At 38.6% G+C, this 23,747-nt stretch overlaps 1 protein-coding gene across 1 annotated transcript; it reads left to right on the top strand.

Annotated features, from left to right (window-relative positions):
• Positions 1-9,550: 9,550 nt before the first annotated feature.
• Positions 9,551-23,658, top strand: pitrm1 (pitrilysin metallopeptidase 1). Its single transcript, XM_026150281.2, has 27 exons — positions 9,551-9,812; positions 10,629-10,734; positions 10,999-11,105; positions 11,216-11,367; positions 11,737-11,851; positions 12,873-12,969; positions 13,618-13,778; positions 14,973-15,099; positions 15,268-15,356; positions 15,676-15,804; positions 16,013-16,126; positions 16,658-16,754; positions 17,086-17,220; positions 17,551-17,689; positions 17,830-17,946; positions 18,037-18,166; positions 19,515-19,635; positions 19,950-20,026; positions 20,115-20,280; positions 21,434-21,534; positions 21,655-21,775; positions 21,878-21,928; positions 22,082-22,194; positions 22,370-22,492; positions 22,624-22,769; positions 23,141-23,243; positions 23,345-23,658. Exons 1-27 carry the CDS (start codon positions 9,766-9,768, stop codon positions 23,436-23,438), a joined length of 3,078 nt encoding a protein of 1,025 aa, XP_026006066.2. The 5' UTR covers positions 9,551-9,765; the 3' UTR covers positions 23,439-23,658.
• The last annotated feature ends 89 nt before the right edge of the window (positions 23,659-23,747 follow it).

The following is a 23,747-nucleotide window of genomic DNA, read 5'->3' as shown; positions in this document are numbered from 1 at the left end:
ATCTGTTCAAGAAACCAGAAAAAAAATATCCCAAGTCAAACCTTCAAACTCCCAATTAAGCTTTTGGAGGATAAACAGAAACAAACTGAAATTGCAGAAGCTCCAAACCACAAGCCACACAACCCAAAGGATCTGCTGCCAGTTTCTCAGTGTCAGACTCCAAATGATATCCCCATGCCTTGTTTTGAGCCTTGAATTATTTCTGTAAATTGCATCTTAAATATATATTTTCTGTTTCATTATTTTACACTTATGCAAAATCAAGGCTAAGTAGGGTATTTCATACCTTATTCCCAGTGATGCTTTCCAGGTTCTCCCTGAGGATCCTGAGACGTTTCCAGGTTAGGTTCTGGGTTGTTTTCCCAGTTGGGCACCCCTGGAAAACCTCCAAAGGGAGGTGCTCAGGAGGCATTCTAATTTAATGCTCAGACTACCTCTGCTCACTCCTTTCTATATGAAGCAGCAGCTTTATTCTACATGTCTGATCTCCTCACTGTAAACAGTTCATCTAAGGCTAAACTCTGCCACCCTACAAAGGATGCTCATTTTGCCACTTGTATTTGCATCCTTATTCTTTTAATAATTACCCAGCACGTGGAATTATGTGTCTGTATTTCTCACGTTTCATCATTCTTAAATAAAATCTCAATTCTTACATGATACATGAATTCTCCTGCTTGGGGCAGCTTCCTCCTATAACCCAAATCAAGCAGTCCAGAAGCAAACCACTGCCAAAAAACCTGAACATCATTGCTCTCAACTTTGTTTTTTATTTGCCCTTTTCAAGCTGTTGAATTATATTAACTATTATATGATGAGTGAAAAGATACTAGTCAAATTAAACTGCATTGAAATTTGTATAGACAACATAAAGTTGTCAGCGTAAAATTTTCAGGCATTTCACCTATGTTTCAGGTGATCTTTCTGTTATTTTGCAAATATTGTTTTATGGGGATTTGAATCAATCCCATTCAAAAGCAGCACAGTGGCAGCTCACACCCCTGCTGAGAGGTTAATAGGAGCCAGCAAACAGCTCAATACTCAACCCACCTTGTTTAACACCTGAACAAGAGAATTCTTAGCCAATAATGTTTTCAACCAATGTGTGATTGATTTCACTTTTCATCTAGACACAATGTGTGGTGTTCAGCTGGCTACACTGCTTGTGTAAGTGTGATGTTTTACCTTTTTGGAACCTTTTTTTAATACACTCCAAATAGGAAGCAGGAAAGCCTCAGGCTGTGTGTCAGGAGAGCCGCCATACTCTGAGGTAAGCAGGCGAGGGCCTTTCCACAAAATCCATTTATGTTAGTGTCAAACACTGCTTTAGATTTAATTTTGTAAGTTTAAGACCAAAAAAGTTAATTAAAAATTTCTTTTTTTTAAAATCACTTTACTTCACACAGAAACCTTGTAGGAAATTGGCCTTATACAAAGTGAAAATGGGAGAAATCTTCATAAAATCAATATTCGGTTTGTCTATCCTTCACTTTTCTAACTGCGTAAATTCTCCCTGGTACATTTTTCTGTAGCTACTGTAGTGTATTTTTCCAGTTGGTTGTTCTGTTGCTTTAACCTGTTTTGGTGTATCTAATGTTTACCCAGGTTACCTCGATGATGTTTATATCAGTGGTCTACTTTATGACTCTGGATCAATTCTATTTTTCACGTTACAGAATGAATTTGAGACTCATCAGTTGCAGAATAAATGAATTGTATCTTAAATATTTCAGCCTTTATGCGCTGTGCTACAAGGGTCTGTGTATCACACAAAGTTCACACAAAGTCAGCATTACCAATAAAAAAAACGATTAAAGCAGGAAATTATTGTGTTGCATGTTTCTTCTTTGCTCTTTTGTCTGTCTGTGTAGTGTAGTGTTATGGCCAGATAACAACATAAGTGTGATCCATCCTCGCCATATCACACATTTGGTACAGTTTGATAATGATTTATTTACAATATGTTAATTCATTATTTGACACTAAAAAGGAGCTGGTTATAACTTCGGGGTGGACTTAATGCAAAAACAACAAACAAAAGGAGCCTATCTCGAGGATTTACCAAACTTACCTAATGAAAAGAATCAAACCAAATGACAACAACTTACCTCTCTAACTAAGAAAAACAGGAGAAAACTATAATCATACAAAAAAGGCAGTCCACCCCTACAAACTCCTGTATATAATGAACAGTATTGAGCATGTTTGCAAGAGTTGAGGATGAATGAATGGCAGTCCATGGCCACGTCATTGTATAAGTAATTTCCAGCTAGTTAGCCTATCCCTATAGTCGGTCCTCTGGATCCACCAATCACGGAGAGGCACCTGCACACTCGGATTTGCATATTAGACAACACTATGACAGCGGTTGTGACACTAGTAAAGCAAAATTTACGTTGTAGATCCAAAATACGAAGACATTTTTAGCTGTTGCGGGTCAAGGTCAAAGTGGATATAGATAAGTTGGTAAAATGTATTTTGAATATCATATACAAACCACTTTCAAAAGTAGCTTAAAAATATTTTTTTATAAAAGCACCTTAACTTCTATCACACTCTTCATAAAGCCCTTAAAATATGTTAAAACAGGAACTTTAGGTTTTATTATTATTATTATTAGTCGTAGTAGCATTAGTTACTGGGCTTTGTAGGCTGTAGTTAAGGGAGTGGAGATTATAGCAATTTGTGCACTTCTGTCTATATATGCACTTTCTTTGTGTATTTGTCTATGCACTTTATGTATCCACACATTCAGTGCTGCCTGTTCCCCTAGAGTCTCTGCTCAATAAGTTGGCAGCAAATGCAAAAACCTGCAAGATCAAAAGGAATATCACCCCACTAATTCAACTTCAGATCAGAGAAAGATCTTCAAATTAAGCACAAGGTTTTGAAGTAAATGCTGTTTTGCCACCACGTTTCATTTATTTTCAGCTCCAGCATCCTAATTGGCCCCAGAGGTGAAGAGGAAAGTGGATGGGATGGGAGTGCAGACCCAGGGCCAACTATCCATCTAAAATGTACACTAATGAAAAGGTCTGGGGAGAAATTGACATTTCAGTGCAAAAAGAGCAAAGCCTTGTAAGATCGGCCAGTGTCCAAGCAAAGAGCGTTGTGGGACCGGGAGCAAGTCAATACTTCAAATCATGCAGGTATTAATTAGACTCTTCACGAGCAATTTTGATACCTTTTAACACAAAATTTGCAGAGATGCATTTGACCAATATTAAAAATGCAGAACATCTGCTCCTTTTATCCTACATCATCACCTGCATGAGAAACCGCAATGAGGACACAAATCCCAGGAGGCAGCAGGCTTGTTCAGTTTGAACATTTAAATTGTTGCTCTTTCCTGGCTCACTGTGTTTTACAGAAGCAGCACACGCACTGACGCCTGGCATCAAATCATTCGGTGCTTTAATACGTGTTGTTATGCAGTCGGAAATGGCTTCATTCCAAATCAGTTTAATTTCTGGGAGACAAAAAGCATTGCTGGGTATTGTTCAGTATGTGAAAATTACACATTCCCATTTTTCTAAAATAGTGGGTTATTTCATATACACCCATCCGGACCAGTATTACCTGGTACAACAGTGTTTTACAGCTGAAATGAAGGAGAAAGCTCAGCTTCCCAAAGATGTGGTGAGCTTAAAGTAAACAACCCACGATAATTTATTTTGTCAAATTAAAATTTTATCCATCAAAGTTAAAAATGATTGGTCATCCCACAGTCATATCATTAAGTACAGCAACTTTAAAAACTAACTTTAATGATTTCTTTCTCTAAATCATTAACATGTTTAGTAGACCCCTTTCCTACAAGACTGTTCAGTGAAGTATTACCATTAATTAATGCTGCAGTTTCAAATATGATCAATATCTCTCTCTCAACAGGATATGTACGACAGGCTTTCAGGGTGGCTGTAATTAAACCACTTCTTTACTTAGACCTATCGTCCGCCTTCTCATTTCAAGAATTCTTGGAGGAGTCTTTCTCAAACAGTTAACTGAATGTTTTACCACAAAGATTATAAAACACTATTGGGCTTTTAAAAATGTGCTGTGATGGTTTAAATGATATTTATCTGATAGTTTACAAGAGGGGTCTTCTTTACACACAAATGTTAGTCATGGAGTTCCACAGGGTTCTGTGCAATCTGTGGTTTGGTCCCTGGTATGCCAAATATCCTTTGGCAAGATACTGTGTGCTCTAGGAGAGTAGTTCTATATAAGAATCACACAATTTACTGCTTCCACAAATCAACTATTTAAAATACACATAAGTCATAAAGATCTCAGTTTCTTTCCTACATTTCATGCAAAGCTACTAAAGGGAACAACTAAGCTGTAGTGCCTCTTCACCTCACTGTACAATACCTTGTGCAATACTTTTTGTAAATAGTCAACAGTGCAATAGACTCAATACTTGAAATGTGCAATTCACTTGTATTTTTATTTTTTATTCCTATTTATTCTATTTATCCCCTTTGTATATTTTATTTATATTTGTCTCTGTATTTATATATATGTGTGTGTGTGTGTGTGTGTGTGTGTGTGTGTGTGTGTGTGTGTGTGTGTGTGTGTGTGTGTGTGTGTGTGTGTGTGTATATATATATATATATATATATATATATATATATATAACAATTCTGTAACTGTAACTTCGGTCGTTGCTGTGCTTTTTTTTGGAAGTCGAATTTCCCAGAGGAACCCACCCGAGGGATTAATAAAGTTCTATCTTATCTTATCTTATCTTATCTTATCTTATCTTATCTTATCTTATCTTATCTTATCTTATCTTAAGCTGTCATATTTGTCTTAAAAATCTTAGAAACATGATGTCTAACTAGATGGATGGCATTAACTTGGTCTCCAGTAACACTGTGATCGAGAGTCATTTTGATCAGGATTGTGTCCTTCAGAGTGCACATTAACCAAACATGTCTTTTTTCATCTGTGCAATATGCATCTGTCTAAAAATCCTGTTAGAGTGATGCTGAATACAAGTTTGTGCATCTATTGCTTCTAGACTGGACTACTTTAATTCATTATTACAAGGTTGTTCTATAAGTTCCCTAAAAAGCTTCCAGTTAATCCAAAACACTGCAGTAAAAGAACCGATAGGGACAAGAAAGAGAGATCGTATTTGTCTTGTATTAACTTCTATTCATGGGCTCCCTGTTGAGTCCAGAATTTAATTTAAAATCCCTCTTCTCACAAAGTCTTGAATCCTCAGGCCCCATAATATTATCATATTATCCCAAGTATCATATTATCATGGTATCACATTATCCCAACACAGCACTTTGCTCTCAGACTGCAGCTGGCTGCCCCTCCTTAAGTGTGGTTCTCTTGGAGGTTTCTTCCTGTTAAGAGGTAGTTTTTCCTTCCCACTGTCACAGAGTTGTTACTCATAAGTTATTGTTTGTTTGGCTTTTCTCCAGAATAATGTAGGTTTTGTGCCATCGAATATAAAGCCCCTTGAGGCAACTGTGATTGTGGTTTGGCGCTATATAATTAAACCTGAATGAAATACCTGACCTTTATTTGGCCTTCATGACAAGAGTGAAAAAACTGTACGGGTATGATAAACCCCAGAACGGACGTGACAGGTAACTGAATGGTGACCACACACGAATGGTTGCTGCATCATGTGAACAGAATGTGATTAGAACCTGTAATCCCAAAACAAGATTAAAATTTAGATGACTATACAATGATAACCCAGCTTATCGCTCTTGGTTGGAACATTTTGGTCCAGACTAAGCTATCTTACCTGCTATCAGATGTCAGCTATCAGACATTCCCATCAGTCTCAGCTGCTTTTTTGTTTTTAATGCTAGTTCTTTGGTAGATATGAGCAACATTTACTTTGCATACAGTGGCAGAAGGCTGTTGGAAGACTGCTAGATTATTATTGATATATACTTAGCCAGAGCATTACTTTGCATCTATAGGTCTTTCACTTGTATGACAGCACCTTTATTTGCTGGTGCTTGGATATATTTAGTGATCACAGTAGTTGTTCTCTTTTTTCACTTTGCATGCTTGTAAATTTGAAAATTTGAAGAAGAACATCCTTTGTAAAAGGCTACATGCAACATACTAAATATGCTCACCATGTTAAAAATGTAGTTATCTCTATATCTAAGAACAGCCTCTTCCTGTTGTCTGCTGTCTTATCCTCCAAAACAGAAATTGTTTTTAAAAAAGCAACTTAGATTTGCAGATTCATTTAATGTAAAGGTAAAATACAGTTCAGGGCAGTGATGTCAAACTCATTTTATATCACAGGCCACAAATATGTGCATGCTTATGCGTGAAATGGCTTTGATGCTGTGCAGTTTATGATTATAGACAGTTTTCCTCCGTCTGTACACGGAGAATTAAATTACATGGCCAGCTCCGTACTCACGCAGAACTCATGTGTGTGATGATTGACATGTTTTTGTGAAACCTTAGAAAACATTCATCTTCCTCTATAGCAGCAATTACCTTTATGTGATTTTGTATGATAGGACTCATACAGTGGTCAAGTATTTTAATTCACACCAAGCGTGCTGGATCAGATAGAGATCAGAGCTCTGTGCAGGAAAATTAAGTTCCAACCAAAGTGGAGGCAGATATTAGTACATGGAGCTGTTGTTGCACAGAAGGATGTTGTCATGTTGAAACAGGGAAAAATCTTTTCTATATTTAAAAGAAAAAAGCAAAGTTCAAGTGAAATCCAGACCCTTTCCAATACAGACTGGACTGTCTATATTCATAGTGAACGTAACAGAGAGTAGAAGGTTGTTTATGAAATAAAAGAAACATTCATGTACAGGAAAATGTTGTTGGACAACAAAGCTCTGAGGCTGAAATAAGGAAGCGCATGAGAAGCTGAGGGTTTTGTTTTCTATTTGACACTGATGGGTCGCCTAAGCCTGGATGAACCAGCGTCTGGCCAGTCCAGACATTTATAAAATCCTGTGGATTACATGGAGGAAAAAACACATCAGCAGCAACATACTACTCACTTTCCTGACAACATTTCATCCTGCGTAGAGAAATATGATTGTTCCATTACCTAAAGTATGCTTTGGAAACTGAATTGTTGTTTGTGTGCCATATTGTCAAATCTATCTTCTTTCCATGCTTTCAAAACTCTGGTTTTTATAGCTTGACCGCATGTATTTATTACTTTATTTAAATAAGGGCTTTTAGAGGAGTAGGGGTATAGAGCTTGCTCAAGCTAACAGAGGCCTATGTAATCCTTCAGTTGACCTTAAAGTCACCATGAAATGAAAAGTGACTTTGTAGACTTGTTTGCTACTTTTCCGCTCTTCTACAGTAAATCCCTTATAAGAACACATAGCAAAATTTGAGCGTAAGTTTATTTTCTTTTTTTTTTTTGTTATCGCATCAGAAACACATAAAAAGTTGCTTGAGTTCTCTTTCATAGACTGCTTGATTGATCCACTCCTCCATTAGCCCTTCTTCAAAACTTTGCGTAAGCATGATCATAACAAATTAACAAGGCAAGAGGCATGCAGCCGAAATGTTTTTCTTCTCCTGTAGATTAAAGATTGATGGTTTGAACATTTAAAAAAGGCTTTAATTCAAAATTTGAAAGAAAAAACAGAAATGTTTTAGACCCATTGACACCATGTCCACTTTTACAAATTCTTAAAACATTGTTAAACTTCACTGAGATCATGTTACCTCATGGCTACATTTTACTTCTCTTGTAATCGTTTTTGCCTGTTTCCCGGTAGTTTACCTTTTTAACCCTTGTTTGTGTGATCAAGGTTTGTTTTGGGGTTTTTTTTTAGTAATAATGAACAGGCACTAACAGACTGGAGCCAGCTACCGCACTGAAAGATGCTCCTGCTTTTTCAAAAGCCCCTCCTGCTTGCTTACCAAGGCCTTCTCTTTATGCTGCTGGAAAATCTCCCACATGCTGTCAGTGCAACACAAGAGATGACCGTGGGTGCCTCAAAAGATATTCAAAAGAAAGAAAGAACGAAAGAAAGAAGGAAAAAAGAAAAAAAGGCTGTTGGCTGTTGCTGCCAATAGACGCAGATTGATTTTTGCATAGAAGAAACAAGAAGCTGGGGAGTCTGTGTAATGAGAAATAGCTACCTTTTCTAATCCCATAGGATACCATTGTGATTCTGCAGCATCACTTCAAGGTTTCTAATAAATATATCACACCTGTATAACCTTTCTAACACATCGTTTTAGGGTATCTAATGCAGAGGCTTGCATTTCTTTTTTTCACTTTTAACATACATTGTATCTGGTGCAGTTGTGAATAGGAATGAAAAGAAAAACTGAACAACTGTCGTCAGGGTGCCAAATGGTGAGGGGTGAGCAAAAACGAAGGTTTAGTTTGTGACATTACTTTGTGTTGCATCACTGTATCCATTTTTTTCCTTAAGAAAGTACAAATCAATAAATTAATGTATGCATCTACATGAGTCTGCAAAGAACCTAAAGTGAGATAGAGCTTTAGTCCAGAATACAGTTTCAAGTATATGTACACTCTATTTATATAGGCTATAGAGCACTGGCAACTTTACAGTTCTTTTTTTTTTTTTTTACTGTGAAACTACTGAAGAAGAAATACTCTGTAATTTAGAAAAAAATTAAATGAACCTAAAGCAGATAGAGCATGGTGATGAAATATTTCTAATCCTGCAGCCAGCTCAGACTTGGATTTAAGTGCAAAAAACTCTCTGCATGTCAATGATCGAAAGGAATTTTAACACAGTTGTAAGGCACAACAGACCGTTAATCAGTCGCACAACTGTCATGATGATTTTTTTAAGAAAAAAAAGATTAATAGTCTGCTATAAAGTAACTTAATCGTTATTTTGACAAAGATGAACATAACAGAGATTATTTAGGTCTATTCGTGTTCAAGCTTTCTCCTACAGTGAAACCATTTTGCAATTTCATGGCAAACATGACAGCAACATAGGTTTAAAAACTGTGTTTTAATATATACATTAATATTGTTTGAAATAAATATTGGGTCAGATTGTGTATGCACTGCTTGAAAGCAAAATTGTACATTTGCATTTTTAATCACAGTTTACCTTTTTGAAATGAGTGCTACAAAAAAAGGGGGGTGGGGATAAAACTAATACAAACGTGCTCGAAGAGAATTATCTTTTGTCAAATTAATGCGATCTTATGCTGACATCTGCTGGAGGTTGTTTGTAACTGCATTAAATGTAAATTTGTACTGTATTTGTGTTTTGTTTTTAAAGTTTAATAAACTTTTAGAGAGCGGAATGACGTTATTTAGATTGTTGTTCTTTACAAATTGTAACAAAATTAAAGTCCCTAATTAGATCGTTTTTAAATGTCCTTCAAAAAACCCTGTAGTCACCGTTTAGTAACTTCGGAGACCTTACATTGCTTAACCAATTGTAGCTCCTCTTCTTCAACGTTGACCAATCACAAACAGGGACGCTTCGAGGTGAATGTTCAGCTTTCCGCGTGGTAAAAACTGCTCAGTCGGTAACTGTAGAATTGCAGTGCTGTAGGATCGGTGAAATCGAGCAGAAACCTGTTGTCAGATCTGCGACGCGCGCCGGTGTCGCAGCCATTTTTACGTGTACGTTCCCATTCAACGTCAACGGCACCGCTACACACGGCATGTTAGGTAGCAGACGGCACAGGATGCTCAGTCAAATAATGACAATTAACCCGTAGGAGTGTGTGTAAGTTTAAAACTGGGCACTTTAAGGGTAGGGGTAGTAACTTAATTTAGTAACAATGTTTCGACAGACGAAGTCAGTGTTCCAGAAACTTCGATACTTAAGGTGAGTTTTCCAAGACGTCCTGAAGCTAACCGTTAATTAGGGAATTTTGTGTGTGTGTTTTGTCGACTCTGTCTAGACAGAAAGACAGTGTTAACCTTGATGTGTAGTTCAAATATTGTTACTTTATATACAATAGTAGAAACAAGACTGATGAAAAAGCTGATGCAATCAATGATGAGAACCTATGGCTTCAGAGTTAGCGTTACTGTTTATAGCCAGTAATCAGTTATTATTGCTTTAGGAGCTGTAGTAGAGGTTAAATGTCTGCATTTTGTTCCAGTGACGGGTAACGATAGCTAATTTAGGGTTTGATAAAGGCTTTCTATGAGCCGGCACAGGTGTTGTACCATTTCAAGTCATTCTGAGATTTGTTGTGATTAGTTTTTGCCTGTGGTCCCAACTGGAAATTGTCTTACTAGACTCTTACCTGGGTGGGCATGTCTGAAAAGACATGGTGGATATGGTCAAAAAGTCCCAAAAAAGTGCAATAGTGCTCAAAAGTCTTGAGTCATCCCTCATTTCTTTATAGTTTTTTTTTTTCCAAGTAACTATACCTTCTTGGCATTTTTAATGTTTCTTGAGCAGTAGTTCTCCAGGCTTTCTGACGGTCATTCAGAGTTTTTCTTTGGGCATTGGCTTTCAGTCCAGCCCTTTAACCTCAACATTTTCAGAGGAACATCATAACTGAAACTTTGGCATCTACTGTAAACCACAATAACCATTATTAAATTATGTATTATGATTATTTTGTATGATATATTTTATATTCTTTGTAAAAATACCTACTAAACTTTGCACTCCTTTTTTTTCTTTAAGTTTCAATGGACAGCAGCACACATGGAGGCTGAAGAGCACTTCAGCCAGAGAGAGAGCCCTTCAGTACCAACCGGGGCAGAAGATCCACGGCTTTACGGTCAAAGAAGTAGGAACACTTTAAATTTTGGCTTGACTCTGTTAGGTGACATTAATGCAGTATAACTAAGTTATGTGGGGTTAGCTTGTAAAATATTTTAAGACGTGTTTCAAAAATGTGGAACTGTTCTCTACAGGTAAATGTGAGAGATCTGTTGTGACATTTCTTTTATTGTTGACTGAACTTCCATTTATCTTGCTGTGAGCTATGATCCTTTATGAACCTGCTCTCAAACCATTTGTGATCAAAGCTACTAATTCTGTTCCTTCCCAGGTTGTAGCGGTCCCTGACCTGTTTCTCACAGCAGTGAAGCTGACGCACGATAAAACTGGAGCTCAGTATCTGCATGCAGCACGGGATGACTCCAACAACCTCTTCAGGTTAGCGTTGTGGGGCTTTTTTGTTTGTTTGTTTTGCTCAAGTCATAACAAAACTATATACGTAAAAACAATCTAGCCTTTTAAAAATACTTAAAGTCTCTCTCCCTTAGTGTCCAGTTCAGGACGACCCCCATGGACAGCACAGGGGTACCACACATCCTGGAGCATACAGTGCTGTGTGGATCTGAGAAATATCCCTGCAGAGACCCCTTCTTCAAGATGCTCAATAGGTCGCTGTCCACCTTCATGAATGCATTCACAGGTATGGAAGCATAACTTGGACGTCAATTGACTGTGTGACCTACAAGTCCACGAGAGAAAAGCTGTGAAAGCTTGTTCATTAGTCATGTAAATTCTTGCACTGTAATGTGTTTACATTTGGATTTTTATATTTATTCTTAATTTATGTTATTTATGCTTTTTATATTTACTTATTGCGTTAAATAATAACAATGAGTGTTTCCATGCACCAAATAAAGTTAATTCTCAGAAGTGCAAGCTAAGTGGTTATTTAATCAAAAACCAGTCATTATTTTATCATTCAGCTTCAAAAGAAAATGAAAGGTATTCTAAATGATTGTTGGTTATTTCTCACATTTCTGATGAGACCTTTCCCATTATTGATAAACAGCCAGTGACTACACCATGTATCCGTTCTCAACCCAAAATGGGAAGGACTTCCAGAATCTTCTATCGGTGTATCTGGATGCAGTTTTTTTTCCTTGTTTACGAGAGCAGGATTTCTGGTGAGTTTAGATCATCGTTACGTATTTACATTTACGAGTGTAACTGCAATTAAGTTTGTACTGCAATCAAGTGCAAAACGGTAAACAAGTTTTATTTTCAGATATGATGCCGTTATTGTGGCACTTCAGTGATGAGAAGTATAGATTGTGTGTCCGATCTGTTCTCTCTGATGAAATGAAGATAGCTGAGGGGTGAACTACAAAGTTAGATTAAAGTCAATCAGCCTCATTAAGCTATTAAAGTCTGAGGTTTCTGTGTCAGCAAAGTGGCGTTATTTATCTGGCTAAATCAGCATGAATCACCAAGTTTTAGTTTGAAGTCGTCCAGAAGTGCCATGTTTTCAACAATTCTTTTATTTACAGCATGTTTTAGGTACAATGTAGAGTCTGTGCTTGGACAATATGTTTCATATGTACAAGCTGATAAAGTGTACCGTACAAAAATCACTTAAAGAAGTTAAAGAAGGGCAAACTGTATGAGACATTGTTTGATCTGAAGACAAACTGAAGTGATTTGGGCGGTTCCTTTGTTAGACTGTGGGACAGTAAACTTTGATGTTTAAATGTATTCAGTTTAAAGTTTCAGATTTCTTTTGTGCTGTCGACACCTGAGAAATAAAACAGCAGCGCGACTTCACTCAGTGTTAAATTTAAAATCTTAATTTTGTCGCTCTATGTGATGAAACCTCTGCAGCAGTAATCTCTTATTCTCTTTACAACAAGGTTACATTTTACTGTTAATTCTTGGTTCGTTACAGATTTTTATTACCAGTTGTCGTCATCATCATCACCTCTCTGGTTGAACTTGGTGTCACTCAGTGATTATTTTGTTCAGTCGTATGTCTCATGAAACCCTAGTTTTTATGTGAGCACAGGCAGAAGCAGGAAGCCCAGCTTCAAAGATAAAACCAATAACCACCAATATAATACCTGTTATCACCGACTGGGGTTTTAGGTTTTTTGTTGAGCCAGCTAAGAAAGCCTGGCTGTCTGATCTGATTGTCTGTGGTTTATTTTCCAGGCAGGAAGGCTGGAGGCTGGAGAATGAAGACCCCACAGATAACAACTCCCCTCTAATGTTTAAAGGAGTGGTGTTTAATGAAATGAAGGGTGCTTTTGTAAGTTGACACAGCCACAAAGCTTCTAAATGTATAGAATATAATATTTTCATAAATGCTCTTTTTTCCCCACCTCGGGTACTTTTCGGTTACAAACTCTCCATCAAATGCAAAGTAAACAACTCTTTTTTTTTTATTTATTTATTTTTTCAATTTCTTTTTTCATACTTAAGAGAAATACTTTACTTTCATATGACTTTTTCTTTCTTTCTTTTTTTTTTTTTAAAAATCAATAAAAACTGCTTGAGGCAGTTCACACTTACAGAAGCCTTTAACGACTGCATAACTTTAAAAAAAAAAAAAGAAGAAGAAGAATAAGAAAAAAAGCAGGAAAGTAATAAATTCTTCTGAACAGCACTCCTTTTTTTCTTTGTCTAATAAAAATTGTCACTCTGGCACTTTAACTGTGTAAATAAACAGCGTTTAGCCTTGAACTGATAAGATGGTGGATGATAAGAAAACACTGGAGACAGGGTTACACTGTGTCTGTGTGTGGACTCAAAAAAAAGAGTAAGAAGTATGACTTTGTTCAAAATTAACAGAGTGCCTGCTGCAAACCAACTTTAAGCTTTTTCATTTATAAAAACAGAAAATGTTTGTAATAAATGTTTAGTTTAGAATAATGTTTCTTGCTGTGTGTACTTACAGTCAGACAATGAGCGTCTGTACGCCCAGCACCTCCAGAACAAACTGTATCCTGACCATACCTACTCTGTGGTGTCAGGGGGAGAACCTCTGGCCATTCCTGACCTTACATGGGAGCAACTTAAACAATTCCATGCCACACACTACCATCCCAGCAACGCAAGGTAAATAGGCACATGCATAAATCATCCAGAGTTACTGTAAGAATATGACTAGGGATGGGTACCGGTGTCACATAAACGGTAGTAACCAGACCGAAAAGCAGCGCACATTTCGGTGCTTTATTTCGGTGCTTTTTTTTCCTGAGCTGTGATACACTTCTAGCCAATAATTTTACGTTTCCGAGGATAGTAGGCGGGTCCAGGTACGTACGTTCTTTTAGAGCAGAGCTACAGATTAAAAATGCCCAAGGCGAAGCGGTCAAAAGTCTGGCTGTACTTCACAGCAAAATATGCAAACTCAGCAGCCTGCAACAAGTGCTTTAAGCTGATACTGTGATACTGTCAAAGGAGGTAACTCCTCAAATCCGATGAAACACCTGGCGACGCATAGCGGGTTTTTTTTAAAAGCCCAGAAATGCGCCGTATGATAGCTTGCTGCGAGACCTCACACCGAGCACATCTACTGTGCGTGGGTTGCCAGTTATCGGACCTGGAGTTAGCAATATCCCCCAAAAACACGAAGAGGAGAGTCCTGGCCCCTAGCCCTGTCAGTGTAGCAGAAATGATGACGGATGATGATGCAGCAGCAGCCGTTCTTCTCTGCGTGAGTAGCTTAATGTTGTTCGCGTGTGATTTACGTTGAGTAGGCTAACCACGTTATTACATTAATGCATGTAAGGTGAACTAGCAAACATCATCATAGCTACATGCGGCTGTCTTCTTGTTTGATGGCAGATACTCCCTTCACCCTGGCCAAAAAGGCTAAAATGACCAAAGAAAAAGTGGAAAACAGTTAAACATGAGAGGTTTAGGACAAAGTTTGTGTTTTTTCCCATTGATTAAGCACTGTTTCCAGCCAAGAGTGATACCATATATGCCCCATAGCTGCAGAAAAGGCTAACATTGTTATCTTTTTACAAAAAACCAGCTGAACATGAGAGGTTTTTGGACCAATTTTGTGTTCTCCAGTCTTTAAGCACCGGTTTGAGCACCGTTTGAGCACCGGCACCGTTTCAAAAGTACCGATTTGGCACCGGTATCGGATAAAACCTAAACGATACCCATCCCTAAATATGACTAATTATGGTTGAAGCGTTTTGGGGTTGTTTTGTAAAATAAATGTGAACTGGGAACATTAGAATATCTTGCCCTATAAACAAACGAGATTTTTGTTTTTAAATGTTTTCTTACATCTAGGTTCTTCACTTATGGAGATTTGCCTTTAGAACCTCATCTGAAGCAGATTCAAGAAGAAGCTTTGTCCAAGTTTGCCTGCATCGACCCGAAAACAGAAGTTCCTTCTCAGCCACGTTGGACCAGTCCTGTAAGCTCACATTAAGCGTGTCTCTGCTGCAGTGTGTTGGAGTGATAATCTATTTTGCCTTGAATCAGATAAACAAAGTTCTGTTTCTTTTATCATTTCAAAGAATGCTTTTAGTTGCTACAAAAGGTAGTTGAATATTTGATTTGTGAATATTTGTTTTTCTCCCAGAAAGAGGACCATGTGACTTGCAGTCCTGATCCTCTGGCTCCAGATCCAAACAAGCAGAACACAGTGTGTGTGAGCTATCTGCTGGGAGAGTAAGATTATATCATTTATTTCCTGCTGTGTCCTGTAGAGATATCTGCTAAAAATCAGTTCAACATGAGATGTAACCCCACATACTTCTTCCTCTTTTAGAGTTGATCTTTTTTTTTTTAATTTCAATTAGGTTGTTTTATATAGTCCTTTTTGTAGATAATTTTTCAAGAGCCATTTTAACCCATAAGAACCCACTGTGACACAGTGCTTCACACATTAAGGAAAGTTCCTGTTAAAGTTTCAACATTGACTCTCCCATAGTGTTCCTGACAGTAAAAATGGGTGTTTTTTTTTTCTTATTGTTGTTTTTCTCTTTAGCATCACTGATGCATTTGAAGGACTCACTCTCAGCTTGCTGTCTTCTCTGATGATCTCTGGGCCAAACTCTCCCTTCTACAAATCTCTCATCGAACCCAAACTGGGAACAGACTTCTCTTCTGTTGTTGGGTATGTGTGCAGGCGTTATAACATCCACATCAAACCTTTAATTTCACCAGTTTTGTTGGAAGTTTAATAACTGATGCATACAGTTTGGGTCTGTATACCTACTTACTCTTCACAAATTCTCTTACCACTTGTTACGCAAGAATTCCATTTAAGCATCCATAACCTGCATGTACTTGTGGAGTATTGATACAAGTGTTGCATCCTGCAGATATGATGGCAGCACCAAAGAGGCGTCGTTCAGTATCGGACTGCAGGGAGTTGATGAGGAGGATATAGAGAGAGTGAAGCAGATCATCAGCCAAACCATCGATAAAATTATAGAGTAAGTTCCCTGATCAAGTCTCCTCTCTTGTCAAAATTTCCTTCTTTGGCGTAACAAACTAAAGCCTATACAGCAACTGTTATCTTGCACTTTATGTAGCAGATTTTAAAAATGTAGGAAAACAAATAAAACATTGTATGCTGGAATCAATTTTTCAATTTTTTACTGGGCAAAATAAAAGTCATGGGTCTTTCTAATGTTTTTGTTTTGTTTTTTGAGTGTGTTCACGAATTGGTTAAGCATTTAGTTCCATTGGTGAGCAGTGAGAGGAGGCACAGCTTTGCCACTTATAAGTTACAATTTACAAAATATGACAGACTTGTTGTATTTACTGAAAAACCAATATTTCTGTAACATTTATACCTCAGGACTTTTACTTTCTCTGCACAGAGTGAGCGACAGAATACAGCAGGATCTTTACTGTAGGGTTTAAAGCATATGTATGACTTAAGATTTAATTGTTGAAAAAAGCTAAAACAGGAAAGAAGGAAGAAGCCAAAGAATAATTTTCACACTTGTCATTTAACAAAGGAATGGCTTTGAGGAGAGAAGGATTGAGGCCCTTATCCATAAGCTTGAGATCCAGATTAAACATCAGACCACAAACTTCGGCCTGTCTCTGGCCTCGGTGAGTTTACTGTTGTTTATCTGTGACCTTTATTTTGTTTTTACAGCTACAAGGGCACTTGTAGTTGTAAAAACATACCGCCTACGTCCAAGTATGGCTTTGCAGTGCTGTGTTTATTAGTGTGTGTTCATTTTGCATAAAACCTCACATTGAATGTTTGTTTCCCCTGTTTTTTCGTTTAAATTCTGTACAAATCAAGAATGTGAATTTAACTGTTGTTATTTTTTGGGAGGCTGTCTTTGGTACAGTGTTTAAGAGTTTTATATATTATAAGGTGTAAATAATCCTAGTAAATTCCTCACCAAAACCTTTATTCATCTTATGTTATTAGTACATAGCTTCATCGTGGAACCATGATGGGGACCCAGTGGAGCTGCTGCAGATCAGTGACAGTGTTGCCAAGTTCAGACAAGCCCTGAAGGAAAACCCTCGCTTTCTCCAGGAGAAAGTCAGGCAATACTTTAAGGTGATTTAAGCACATAGTGTTTGAAATATTTTTTGTTTGTATGTCTTCATTAAATTATGTTACTTACAGGTTCAGGGCTTTACTATTTAACATTGTTGGGAAGATAAATTGCACAGTTACAGGCTGAGAGTATAATAAAATACTTTGTTTCATAGTTGACAGTTTATTTCTTATGTTGTAGTATCAAAAAACATTTCCTGAGTCCTTTCGTGAAACAAATGAAAAAACATATAACATAAATATATAAATGCTTTAACAAGGATAATGCAGAGCAGGTATTTGCTAACAAAGGATGCCACCTCGGATTAATTGTCATTGACTGGTTTTTAGGAGAACACACACCGACTGACTCTGTCAATGAGCCCAGAGGAGTCCTACCTGGAGAAACAGGCCAAAGCTGAGGAGGAGAAACTTCAGAAGAAAATCGAGGTTCTTTCTGACAGCGACAGAAAGCAGATCTATGAGAAAGGTAACATTTGAACTGCCAGAAGATTGATCACTCGTGGGTGTAATCTGTTAAACTGAATATTACCGACCTGAAGCATTGTATATTAAGACAGGTCTGCATTCAGTAGATGTTAGTATAATGTGATTTTTCTTCTCGGAAAGGTCTGGAGCTGCTGGCTGCTCAGAGTCAAACCCAGGATGTCTCCTGCCTGCCAGCACTCAAAGTGTCCGACATCGAGCCAACGATACCCATCACTCCTGTTCAAATAAGCACTGCAGGTGTGAGTCTATGCTGATTTACAAAGAGCGTGTGACGAAAACTGTTGTCTTATATAAACTGTATATAGAGCACTTTCTCATTCTTCATAGGAGGCGTTCCGGTCCAGTACTGTGAGCAGCCCACCAATGGTTTGGTGTACTTCAGAGCTTTGTGTAATCTCAACACCCTTCCAGAGGACCTCAAGGTTTTCGTCCCGCTCTTCTGCAGTGTTATTACCAAGTGAGTAACCTGTTGGTCTGCAAGACCAGAACAAGATGAATCTGAAATGCGGTGCTTACTAGCAAGGATTAGCGCTCAGGAGTCCTGGTAAATGTCTCTTCCTGCTGATACATCATTCTTTAAATACTTTTAAATATTTCCAAATGAAATACTTATCAAGTTTTCTGGATTACTTTGTGCTGATTAATACTACAGACTGAAGCTGATCTTTGAATTCTTTTTCAGCTTTGAATATTTATTTTATTTTCAAATGTTATTTGAAAACCAGTTTAGCACTGAGCTGGTAATCTCTTCTGGGTTTTCTGGTTTGCCTGTTAATATTTGGTGTTGACTCATGTGAACACAGTCTTTGGGGACTAGGGATGGGTATCGTTTAGGTTTTATCCGATACCGGTGCCAAATCGGTACTTTTGAAACGGTGCCGGTGCTCAAACCGGTGCTTAAAGAATGGAGAACACAAAATTGGTCCAAAAACCTCTCATGTTCAGCTGTTTTTTTGTAAAAAAATAACAATGTTAGCCTTTTCTGCAGCTATGGGGCATATATGGTATCACTCTTGGCTGGAAGCAGTGCTTAAACAATGGAAAAAACACAAACTTTGTCCAAAAACCTCTCATGTTTAACTGTTTTCCACTTTTTCTTTGGTCATTTTAGCCTTTTTGGCCAGGGTGAAGGGAGTATCTGCCATCAAACAAGAAGACAGCCGCATGTAGCTATGATGATGTTTGCTAGTTCACCTTACATGCATTAATGTAATAACGTGGTTAGCCTACTAAACGTAAATCACACAAGAACAACATTAAGCTACTCACGCAGAGAAGAACGGCTGCTGCTGCCATCAAATACGGCGCATTTCTCGGCTTTTAAAAAAACGCTATGCGTCGCCAGGTGTTTCATGAGATTTGAGGAGTTACCTCCTTTGACAGTATCACAGTATCAGCTTAAAGCACTTGTTGCAGGCTGCTGAGTTTGCATATTTTGCTGTGAAGTACAGCCAGACTTTTAACCGCTTCGCCTTGGACATTTTTAATCTGTAGCTCTGCGCTAACAGAACGTACGTACCTGGCCCCGCCTACTATTCTCGGAAACGCAAAACGATTGGCTAAAAGTGTATCACAGCTCAGGAAAAAAAAGCACCGAAATGTGCGCTGCTTTTCGGTGGTTATTGGGGACCTTAATAAGGTAAGTGTGCTGTGGTGTAATCACAGTGGAAAACATAAAAAAAGATTAGGTTGTTGAAAAAAAATTATCAGACTGTGATGCAATGCCAAATGGATTGCACAATGGAGTATTAAAGATTTTTCAAATGTCTGTTTGTGTGTCCGCATATGTTTGTCTGTTTAATTAGGATGGGCTGTGGAGCTCTGGACTATAGGCAGCAGGCCCAGCAGATGGAGCTGAGGACAGGGGGCATGTCTGTTTCCACTCAGGTCATCACTGACTGCAACGAGCTGGATACATATGAGCAGGTCAGTGCCAGCTAAGTGTGTTTTAAGCCAATAACACCTTTCTATCTGTGATCATTGCTGTGTGCAAAATGCAAAACAGAAAGTAGCTTTCAGCTTGATTCCTTGTGTTTTTACACAGTGCACAGTGGCATGAACTGAATCTGTTGGCCTCTCTGAAAAGAAATAACAAATGAAAAATAATAATAAATAATCAAATAATTCATGAAGGATAGAATTAAACTTTAGACCAAGACTTTATCTCTAAAGACACTTCAGTGAGCTCTTAGCACTTCCTTTCTGTGGTTGAACATCTGGATCTCTACCTTCTGTTTCAGGGTATCCTCTTATCTTCTTCGTGCCTGGAGAGGAATCTTCCTCACATGTTTCAGTTGTGGAGCGACATATTCAACAGGTAACTCCTCCCAGCTTTTTACATTTTCCACTGCTAGCGACACCAACAGATGGAACTGTCAGTTAATGGGTCTTATTTTGTCGTTTAGTCCTCACTTTGATGACGAGGAGCGCCTGAGGGTGCTGGTGATGCAGTCAGCACAGGAGTTGGCCAATAGTATCGCATACTCAGGTCACCTGTATGCTATGACTCGGGCGGGTCGTCACCTCACTCCAGCTGGAGACCTCCAGGAGACTTTTGGTGGGATGGAACAGGTATCTTTGTACATTTTAATAAAGGCTTAACCTTTCAGAAAAATCCAGCTATCCGCAAAGCTGCTTTGCTTGTTTATTTGTTTGTTTTATATTTTCTTCTAATTATCCGGGGCCGGGTTGTGGAGGTAGCAGCCTAGGCAGAGATCCTCAGACCTCCCTCTCCCCGGACACCTCTTCTAGCATGTCCGGGGGAACACAAAGGTGTCCCCAGGCCAGCTGAGAGATATAATTTCACCAGTGTGTCCCAGTGGGACATAGGTGGTTGAGGCATCTGACTCAGGGAACCACCTCAACTGGCTTCTTTCAATGTGGAAGTGTATTGGCTATAGTCTGAGTCACCCTTTGGAGAAAGTTCATGTCTGCCGCTTGTATTTGCAATCTTGTTCTTTCAGTTATTAGCCAAAGCTCGTGACCATAGGCGAGTGTAGGGATGTAGATCAACCAGTAAATTAAGAGCTTTGCTTTTATGTTCAGCTCTCTTCACCTCGACTGACCGGTACTGTGTCCACATCACTAAGTACTTACTAAGTACTGCCTCCAAAGTCCCACCGGCTAACAAAGCCGGATAGGATTCCTTCTTCAACCTAATGGTTCCCTCCACCTCAGGTGTCCACCATCTGGTTCGGGGGTTACCACCACCACAGGCACCAACCACCTTGTAGCTGCAGCTCAGTGCAATGGACCATGTTCAGGCAATCATCAGCCTGCGGACTACAGATGACAGTCAGGACCTATTTCCTGTCTTGAAGGCGCCAGGAACAAATCCTCTCATCCACCAGAAAAACCCCAACATATTGGCAGCAAGCTGAGGGGATACTTAGATACCCACCCCAGCTTACTGCCTCTCACCAAGGGCAACTCCAGACTCAGACAGATTCAAGCCCCTCTCCAGGAGACTGGTTCAACACCAAGCCATGCATTTTCGGGGCCAGGCCCGCCCAGGCCTCATGAACTAAGTCCCAGCAACTAGGCGCTCGCCCTCAGGCACGCTCCCCGGGCCTGGTTCCAAACTCCATCCAACAGTGTCTTGTGTCAAAGAAAATGTACTGTATGTTTAAAATCACTATTCATGTTATTTTAAATTTCTGCAACAAAGGGTAGAGATGTGATGGTGTCAATACTTTGGAACCAATACTTCATCTTCTAACAACAGGTTACGTTTATGAAGAGAACAGCTGCGATGGCAGACCTCAGCCAAATCATCCGAACGTTACCCAGGCTCAAAATACACCTTTTCAACCCAAACAACATGAGGTGGGTCCATAATACACCTGCTATATGTAGACTTTATCTTTATTTCACTGTAAATAATGAACTATAAAATAGTGAAATATCAGGCACTCAACGCATCTTATTTTAAATGTGTCCATATAGATGTGCAATCAACTCAACTCCAGAGAAAGTATCTGATGCAGCGGCACACTTGGAGGGTTTTATAAAGGATGTGGCTAAGAACAGAAAGGAACGCAAACCTGTCAGACCAAATATTATTGAGGTGAAGTTGAACAGGGAAAACAAAATATGTGTAAATGAATTAATTCATTGTTATAATCAATCCAATTTTTTTTTTTTTTTTTTTAATCTGTGTTTATTGCAGAAGCCGATAAACCCTCTGGATGACAATGGCCCACGAAGAAAACTAATATCAGTAGGTTCAATAGTTACATTTTTCTTTATTTCTTTCTTAATCCACTGATCAATTTTTGAAGAATTGTTTTGTTACAATTAACATCTTCATAATTCAATAAGTAATCCATTTCTGATTTAGAATTAAATTAATTTGCGGTTTTACATTTTTCAGGAGCCAACCTTCCATCCATGTCCAATGAAGACTTTCTTTCAGATGCCTTTCCCTGTCAACTTTGTCAGTGAGAGTATTCGCGCAGTGCCCTTCTCCCACAAGGACTATGCCAGGTAACGATATCATTACATCCTGCTAGCAGCAGGTAAATAACTGTAACACAGTTTATGGCGGCTTTAGTGTGTTCTTTTACTTAATTTTACTGAAAATGTGTTGCTTTTTTTTTTCTCAGTTATGCATTTGTAATAACTGCATGCAGTAAACGCTTTCTCTTTACTCCTTCATTAGTTTGTGCATCTTAGCCAGGATGATGACAGCAAAGTTTCTTCATGGAGAGATCCGTGAGAAAGGCGGAGCTTATGGAGGCGGGGCCAAGATAGGAGGAGGCCTGTTCACCTTTTACTCTTACAGGTGGGTAGAAGTTCAATACAAAGGTTTACTGTGTATCAATAGGGAAGGAAGGCAGGAAACATTGAAAGTTCAAATTATGATAAGAATTTCGGAGAGTTTTGACCTCATGTGTTGTCTCTTCTGTGTCCAAGGGATCCAAACACAGTGCAGACATTATCTGCTTTTGGTAACGGTATCGAGTGGGCAAAGTCAGGAAAGTTCACCCAGCAAGACATCGACGAAGCCAAACTGTCAGTCTTCTCAGCGGTGGACTCACCTGTGGCCCCCGCAGACAAAGGTGAGGTGCCATCTGAGTGATGAGAGGTTCCCTGAAAGCAGCTGCCTGGATCAGTTTACATCAAACCTTTAAAGGATTTTAACACATTCTGTCCTTGCATGAGAATGAATCTGTAAATATTCAAAAAGGCTTCATAATAGAGTAAATTTTGTGTGTGTTTATGCATCTGTACAGAACTTTGCCTTCAGACTCTCACAGCCAGTGTGGTGCACATGCTACCTTCCCCCATCTTTAACTATTTTGCATCATTTTAGACTTGAAGTAATAATATACAGTTGAATTTATAGAGCGAATGGATCCCTTAGCTGAAGCTGTAATTTCAGCATTCTTTATGTTCTGATGCAAAGCTTGTGACTCTGTCTTTGGTGCAGGCATGGGTCAGTTCCTCAGTGGGGTCACGGACGAGATGAAGCAGAGTCACAGACAAAGACTCTTTGCTGTTGACCATAAAAACCTAGTGGATGTGGCTGAAAGGTAAAACTGACCAATCCTGCAAAATGCAATTTGCTGCTGTTTATTTACAACAAGTAGAGCTTTCTTATGCCCGCAAAATAATCCCTCGTTTTTTTCTGCAGGTACCTCAGTGCTGGTCAGAAGACGTGTGGCGTTGCCATTCTGGGCCCGGAGAATGACGTTATTAAAAAAGATCCTTCATGGATTATAAAATAGGACTGTCAGTAGATATTTTCAAAGTGGTCATCCAAAGAACAAGTGTTATCTCAGAAATGTTTTAAATGGTGGCAAAAAGAAAGCTGAACCGCACAAAAGAAAGAGGAAGAAAGTTACCTAATCAGTGTCTGCCATTTGAAATACTTGTATGACTGCCTATTCATATTCTGTTATGTACATATTAGAATTAAATGCTGCATCATGACATTGGAATACAAAATCTGTCATTGGTGAGTCATTAAAACACTTTATTCCTGGGGGAAAGAAATTAGTTTCCCCAAATATTGACTTAATTGGTCCAGTATTTAA

This window comes from Astatotilapia calliptera, chromosome 18 (assembly GCF_964374335.1).
Source record: "Astatotilapia calliptera chromosome 18, fAstCal68.1, whole genome shotgun sequence".
Classification (NCBI taxonomy): Eukaryota; Metazoa; Chordata; class Actinopteri; order Cichliformes; family Cichlidae; genus Astatotilapia; species Astatotilapia calliptera.
This window is presented reverse-complemented; position numbering and strand designations above follow the sequence as displayed.

Bases quoted from the DNA above. Each gene is read 5' to 3' on its own strand.
- pitrm1 (XM_026150281.2), top strand. From the start codon at position 9,766: ATGTTTCGACAGACGAAGTCAGTGTTCCAGAAACTTCGATACTTAAG. The intron at 15,100-15,267 runs GTAAGCTCACAT...TTTTTCTCCCAG, and splicing joins AGCCACGTTGGACCAGTCCT to AAAGAGGACCATGTGACTTG. The intron at 21,535-21,654 runs GTGGGTCCATAA...GTGTCCATATAG, and splicing joins TTCAACCCAAACAACATGAG to ATGTGCAATCAACTCAACTC.